The sequence below is a fragment of the Papilio xuthus genome, unplaced genomic scaffold (assembly GCF_000836235.2).
Source record: "Papilio xuthus unplaced genomic scaffold, Pxut_1.1 DF826945.1, whole genome shotgun sequence".
Classification (NCBI taxonomy): Eukaryota; Metazoa; Arthropoda; class Insecta; order Lepidoptera; family Papilionidae; genus Papilio; species Papilio xuthus.
In genome coordinates this window covers 2,797,312-2,804,991 of record NW_013531704.1, presented here as the reverse complement: position 1 = coordinate 2,804,991, position 7,680 = coordinate 2,797,312, and the positions used below count along the sequence as shown (strand labels likewise).

At 31.9% G+C, this 7,680-nt stretch overlaps 1 protein-coding gene across 1 annotated transcript; it reads left to right on the top strand.

Moving 5' to 3' along the window:
- The first annotated feature begins 6 nt into the window (after window positions 1-6).
- Window positions 7-4,424, top strand: Hlh54f (basic helix-loop-helix type transcription factor HLH54F). Its single transcript, XM_013316624.1, has 4 exons — window positions 7-193; window positions 579-666; window positions 2,174-2,318; window positions 4,021-4,424. The coding sequence occupies exons 1-4, from the start codon at window positions 94-96 to the stop codon at window positions 4,348-4,350; spliced, it is 663 nt and encodes a 220-aa protein (XP_013172078.1). The 5' UTR covers window positions 7-93; the 3' UTR covers window positions 4,351-4,424.
- Window positions 4,425-7,680: the final 3,256 nt, after the last annotated feature.

The following is a 7,680-nucleotide window of genomic DNA, read 5'->3' as shown; positions in this document are numbered from 1 at the left end:
TCGTACAGACAGACAAGAGGGCAAACAACCCTCCGGTAATATAATGCTGATTTAAGACATGGACAGTGAAGTGGAAAGTTAAAGTGTTGTGCAATGCCGAGAAAACGCGTCAATAGATCACCGCACGTTGACAAAAGATCGGACGATCAAGATGATGATGATTTCTTGTTCGATGATACGCAATCTAGTTCGGGTATTTTATTCATTTTTTGCAATTTTTTTTTCAACAAAATATATAATTTAATATTCCAAAAAAGACATGAAAAATCTCAACTCCCTTTTTTATTATTTTTGCATTTTTAAAGATGCGTCCTTATTTAATATGTTCGTATAATAATTAAGTTTTTTTAATACAGTAATTTTAAAAATCTAACTCTTAGTATGGACTTCATAACGAAACAATTAATTTAAAAATTAATAAGCCCCATTGACTAAACGCCTAACAATTACAGTCTTTACTACCGGCCAGTTACATGTCACAATGAAATGTCTGTCCATATATGCTCGTAACACTATTTAAAAAAAAGGTATTCTAAAAAGTCTCTATTTAATTACAAGTTGATTACACAAATACACAGGAAGGAGTTCACACGAGCCACAGCACAGGAACGCAGCGAACGCCCGGGAACGGGCTAGGATGAGAGTCCTCTCTAAAGCATTTTGCAGGTATGATAGATCTAGTATTTTCTATATTATTATTTTTTAGACGATAATTCGTTACTTAATGTGATGTGATTTTTAAGTAGTTCGGAGTCAATGACTCTTTGCTCTAGAAATATTATAATATCAAGGAAAGTAGATTCCATAATATAACTTTTACGCCCAAAACCAAGAGATCACAATTTAGTCGTACTTTTCCCACATATATGTAGATGTGTTTTGTCACTGTTCATTCGTCCGTCGTATGTATTATATAAATATTATTTGCTAATCTCGGGAGAAATAGTATCAGTGACATACATATGTAGATCCTCACTGGCGTTTAATGTAATAGTTAAGAGAGAAATAACACGGTTCGCTAATTGTGGGTTCCTGAGACCAAAATCTCTGTATACAACAAAAAAAATATCGTCATCCCTATCATCTTTGAAGAAAACATAGATAACAATATATTTTAAACAAGGATTTCGCTATCAGTAACTCTCGGTAAGTATTTATACTACAATCATTTATAAATCGGAGTGCCTTCTGACAGAAACATCTTACATCTGGTTTCATATCCGTCTATGCTTTGTTATTCTAGGTCCGTTTATGCGCACCGTGTCCGGTTATGACGCTTTCTGTGCTTGTTACAGAAGTAGAACTGTTTTATAAGTCATACCGGACTAGAGCTAATCATGTATTTACTAATTTTTGCCGACGACTTCGTCCGCGAGGTATAAAAAAGTTAATGAATAGCCTATGTGATTCGTTTCGAAGTTCTCCAGATAATTTCAAACAAACATCCATTAATCCATCTAAAGATTCGCATTTATAATATTAGTAAGATTGTATGATAAAAATAATATGAAAAACGAGCAAATTAGTCATTATATCTCAGTCTACAGCGACTGATCAACGTCCGAAACTTAGAAACGAATGTGTTGTTACATGTATTATGGAGAGAAGTTAGCAAAGTGGAAAGGAGAGGTCGCTCTGGGTATTATGAGACTGTCTCGGGTGAGGTATGAGGGGAGGTCCCCACCCAGTAAGATATAAAGAGGCCGTGCACGGGTTTCCGCGTGCAAAATACTAGTGTGTAGGCTCAAAGCCAGTCACTGACCGGTGTGTGCGAAGAATATTTACATGTGCCCACACCCGGGTAAACAGTGAGTCGAGGGAACCAGAGGGGGTTTAGTGGGTAGGCTTCCATGTCCCTTTCTCTTTAGGGCAACGGATGTGGAGAGAGCCCCACATAACCGGAGTGGCTTTCCCTGAGGCACCCGGTATGCGTAACGCATTCCCCCTCTTAAAAAAGGTATTATCAGACTTTATCCATACCAAAGCTGAACATGAGCCTTGCTAAATTTCTTTTAAAAATTCGATCCTACTTTTTCCAGAGACACACACAATCCACATAGATAGAGCCATAATCAAGCAATAGAATTGACTTACCGCCGGCGTATTAAATTTGGAATGCGACTTTTCTTCCATTTTATGTTGTCATGTAAGTAATTATCATTTATTGTTGTAGGTTAAAGACCACGTTACCGTGGGTGCCGGCGGATACAAAGCTATCTAAGTTGGACACACTACGCCTAGCTGCATCATACATAGCTCACCTTCGGGCGTTGCTCGCGCCACGCTCGGCGCACGCGCCGCCACATCCGCTCAGCTTGGTAAGTATATCTCATATTGGCTGATTAGGCAGGTTGGGGTAATTGGACCAAAGCGCTTGATCCGTTCAGATTTTCTCATTTAAAGTAGGGATAGCCTATAATATTTGAAGTGGCTGTTTCGACGGCGAGTCATGTTCACTTCAATCCGTAAACAACAATGCAATTTGGTCTTAAACCAATGATGACACAATTTTTTTAAAAACAATTTTAGATTTTAATTTTATAATTTTTTGGTATTATACATTTCTATTTGGTTACGACATGTTAACTTAAAAAAAATAGTAGTGCAAGAAAAAATAAGAGATCAATCGCAACGTTATTAACACAAACAGAAAAACATGAGACCGCTGACACATTGTAGGCGACGCCCACGGGCGCGGTTAAGATAATTGCTGACAAATTTATCACCTGTCACGTTTGTCATCCCCTTAATACTTTGGGTTAGGCACGAGCCCGCTCAGGACATTTGCCAAACGCCGCGGCTAAATGCTGTCGTCGACGGATTAGAAACTACGTTCCACGAAGGCCTGACTCTGTGATCTATGGCATAGGATTAGTAGCAATTTAAAACTGAACTTGCTATAGACAATTTTATTTCTTTTAAATGTATAACATTTGATATTCGAAACATACTTTTATCTGTATTTTAAAGCTCTAGTAAAATGAATTAAAGATTTAAGAAGCTATTAAGTAAAAGGAGTAGACAAATTGTATAGCCAAGATTATCGAGAAATGTTGTCTTTCTGATCCACACTGAAAATTTAAATAAAAGGGTCCCGTTCATAAGTCAATTAATGTATTTGATTCATCATTTAAAGTTATGTAAATTTAAAACAGATTTTGGTTACAAAACTTTTTGGTTATTTTTTATATTCATCGTCTTGTGTGTTCTATGACCGTTCGCAAAAAAAGCAATCCTTTTTTTTCTGAGTAATGCAAGAGCATACTTCGCCTAAGCATTTCTGGAGGATAATAAACAAACCAAAGTCATCATCAGTGCTAGAAACAAAAAGGTTACAACAATAAACAGCAACTGTTTTACGGTCGAAGCGCGCGTTGACCAAAAGTTTGCAGCTGTTGTATGTGTATAAATAAAATTTATCCCCGGACGTTAAAGAGATGCTCCGGTTTATTGTTTCCACGATTCCTTTGTTTTAATGTTAAATTGAGAACTCTGTGCGTAGGCTGTACTCTTGAGTTTAAACATTATCATTCCTATAAGATGTAATGACCGATTTACTTTTAAAATGTTATTTTAAGTTGTATTTAATTCTAATCTTTCTAACACTAACACATTCTTTATATTATTAAGGGCACATTAAATTATTAAGGACTATTTATTTATCGGACTGTTTAAATTACACGCATTGTTTAAATTGATTGATTAAAAAAATGCAGGTAATATAAAAAGGCGAAATGGTTAAGTGCACCATCATATAATTTCCTTCACAGAATGTTTCCAAAAAAAAAACAATATGGGTGGCCTTGTAACATACATTTTCTTGGCCATTTTGATTACAACAAAAGTCTGGGAGTGTTTTTAGCAAAATGAAAATATGAGATGAGATTGGAAAAATAAAGATGGCGTAGCGAAGTAATATTTATGTATATAAAAATAAATTTACAATTTAAAATTAAACTCAAAAAACACACGAAAAATATATTGGTCTACTTTTATGTTAATTTAAATTTGTTTCCATAGGCGTGGCCATTTGCATTTCAACATGGAGGCACTCTAAGTTGTGCGATATCGCAAAGATGGAATCTGAATACACAATCGAGCGATGGAGCCAGCGATAATCATCGGAATAATCTGCAAATCCAGGAAAATCTGAACAACGTTAATTGTAATGATACTTATAATCAAGAATACTCAGAGAATGACTACGATGAAAGAGGTTACGAAGAAAGAGGTTACGATGAAGTAAACGAACCTTCAGCGGTAATGCAATATTGTGATTATGGATATAAAGAAAGTTATTACGAAATGAGAAACTCTCATAATTGTGATGCTCTTATGAATAACGCGTGATTGATAACAGATTATATTTAGTTTTATGTTTTATCTAACACGGCCATTGTAATTCCAAAGGATATATTAATAAATATTTACTGACTTATTTGTATTTTTCTACCAAAATTAACGGTCTTAAGTTGCCTGTTTTATATCTAAGATAAAAAAGGAGGTAATAGGCCTAAATCTACCTCTTTTCTCTCGGTAACCGGTTTCTTGATATGTGGCTGTAAGAAAGTTGCATCTAATATGTTTGTGTAAAATTAGATGTAAAAGATTTTAAAGTTCGTGTCAGAGTGAGTACCGGTAATCGGATAGTTTAACAAAGTCGAGAACCGCTTTGACACTCCGCGGAATCTGACAAAACAAACACGAATTTGCCAACAAAAATACAACATGCTAAAAGTCAACGGAACACATTAACATGATTAATTTTATTTAGATTTCACGAATGTATAAAATAATTTTCAATAATGAGACAAAAATTTGCTTTTAAATACAACAAAAGTATAGAAATGTCGGCATTTCGAGACGTTTTAGACGTAATATTTTAGGATTTTCAGGGTGGGTTTCTGACCAAAATCTATGTGTATTATATATAGTGCCATCCTTGTCTTTCATCTTTGACAAAACAGAGATAGCAATTAGTTATAAAACGGGGATTTTGTTAATCATAGTGGGTCTTCTTTATGGAGGAATTTGGAGGATATAATTTAAGAGATTTAGAATAAAATACACAAGCAGCTGGTGAAAACTTTATTACGCATATATAAATATTAAATTGTTGGTATGTATTATGCCAGAGCACACTAGAAAGTCATTCATTCGATTATTTACAAAAAAAAAAATTATAATAAAACTTAAGCGAGGCAACGTTTTGGTAAAATTTGATTTAAATTAATTATACTTAAAGTTATTACTAAAGCAATGGTGATAATTGTGAATTATAACTTATTTATACCGACTTGCTAATATGGGTAGTGGCAGTAATATACTTAGTTGTAATTTAAAAAAACTTGTACAGTCCCTAGGAAACATAAATTGCTTTTTCTTGTGAATATTTCCTTATTATTATTGATCCTTAGTGAACTAATGTTACAAAATTATAGCTAAAATAGCATTTTGCTGTAGATTCGCTTCTAATGTTTTGGACAGTAGGCTATTCGCGTCTGTATTATAGAAATTATAATAAAAATCGTTTTAACCTAATACTACGCTTGACTTTTACTCACACATACAGACAGACGAATCAAATTCATTCCGCCAAATGACACATTTTCCTACGAGTGAGTAACATCGATGTGAAATCGATTTATGTAATAGATGAAAATCGATAAGAAAAAAAATGTTGTTTTTCTTTGTCTTAATAACATTGTTTGTCTATATTTAAATTTCGTTCTGATTTTTAATATTTATTGAAACGAGAAAAAAATACAGACGAATTGATAACCTTAGTTCTGTTAAGTGAAGTCAGCTAAAAATACGACTGGTTATACAGATCTAGCTTTTCAGGACATTTTGATATCTGTTTAAACACTAAAAGTGATCTGTTACAATATTTTGTAATATTTTTTACACACTTATTTATTTCGTACAGTCGTAAGAAAAAGTGTCATTGTTCAATCTTATACAAATTTCCAATGTCCTGTATTTTAATATCCAGTAGTATACATTATAGTAAAATATTATCTACCATATTTTTGGTAGTTTCCTAGCTTCTTATAATTTAACTTATATTTAAGCTTTACTACAATCATTCATTCATACGTGTCACACAAAATTATCTTAGATCAACAATAAAATAAGATCGAATAATTAACCACAACAAAAAAAACTACAGCAATTAAAAAAAAAAGAAAAAAGTTGACATGGCGAACTTAGTGTGACATCCCAATAGTAAGATTAAAGAAGACGATAAAGAAAAACAAAAAAGGTCAAATATAGTTAATGGTACTCTCTCGTAGTAATCTTTGCTGTGGTTTATTGCTGATCGATGTTTTGTGACTCAAGTATAAAGCATTTCTCTTTCGATCAAGAAAATAACGATTGATCTAAGATGTCCTCATTAATAATTAACTGAATATTGGTTACTATTTAATACATTGTTAAATATTATTATAATTTAGATATAACATAAAATTTATTGTGAATATTGACAATTGATTGATATTGAGAAATATCTGATATTTTTTGAATTTCCTAATTTCATTGAATTACTTGATTAAAAGAAACATACGTATAGTGCATTAAGAAGTTATAAAAAGAAAAAAAATCTTTTTAATTTTTTAGACCACTGAAATACACTGGCAGCTAATAGTTCATTAATTATTTCAATCTTGAATAATTTTATTTTAATGCGATATGAAAGTGATATACATATTGCTAAATCTAACAAAATTAATTACATAATAAATATTAAAAATTAAAGCTCATTATCTACTTGTATGAAATAGCATGATTTAATTATACAATACCAATAAAGTAATTAAACATGTGATTGTCTATTCTTCATACAAATTAACCATAATTTTGGCGCCATTACATGACCTAGGGATGTTCGTTGTTGCTAAATTTCAATGTTTTATCGATAGTTGAAATGACGCGTATCAAATTTTTTTATTAATAAAACGTAAATTAATAATAGCATATGTGCAAGATAAATTCTTAAAATAAAAAAAATCATAATGTTTTTTGTTTTCTTTTCTGGTCATTCATAATTGGTAATAGCATATACATAAACCGATGTATCATATTATTTTATTTATTGATATTTAGCAACAATCCCTGTATCTACTAAATAAATACCAAGTCAAATGTTAAATTCATACATACTTTGCAAATAATTATTTCTACATATACTTACGATAAACTAGCATCGTGTAAGAAAAACTACTTGTATAAATACAATACCGCAAATAACATTACAAAATATATTTGGCAGCTACGTTTAAAGTCCATTACATGGAAAATGATGAATTCAATTATTTTTACTACGATTTTTCTTTTCTTTTTTATCTGTTAAGTCAGATATTTCAAAATTTTGTCTATGATAAAGATACATAGAAATGTCATGTTATTGCGTCAAACTATTGAGTGTTATAAAGTAATGCTGAATCAGCGAATGTTTAAACAACTCATAGAAATCATACTATTATTCTCCTTGAAGTATATTATGAAGAATTAATCTAGACCGCACAGTCTAAACGCTTTATTTAGTAATCTTTACTAGCAAGATATTCCCATGCTATACTCAAAACACGTTGAATCTTTTCAATTTGTATTCCAACCATTCAAAATGGATTGATAAATATAGATTAGATTATGATAAAATTACAAACGCAATTTTCT

Coding starts and splice junctions, on each gene's coding strand:
- Hlh54f (XM_013316624.1), top strand. CDS start 94: ATGCCGAGAAAACGCGTCAATAGATCACCGCACGTTGACAAAAGATCG. Junction 667..2,173: donor CTCTCTAAAGCATTTTGCAG/GTATGATAGATC, acceptor TTATTGTTGTAG/GTTAAAGACCACGTTACCGT. Junction 2,319..4,020: donor CGCCACATCCGCTCAGCTTG/GTAAGTATATCT, acceptor TTGTTTCCATAG/GCGTGGCCATTTGCATTTCA.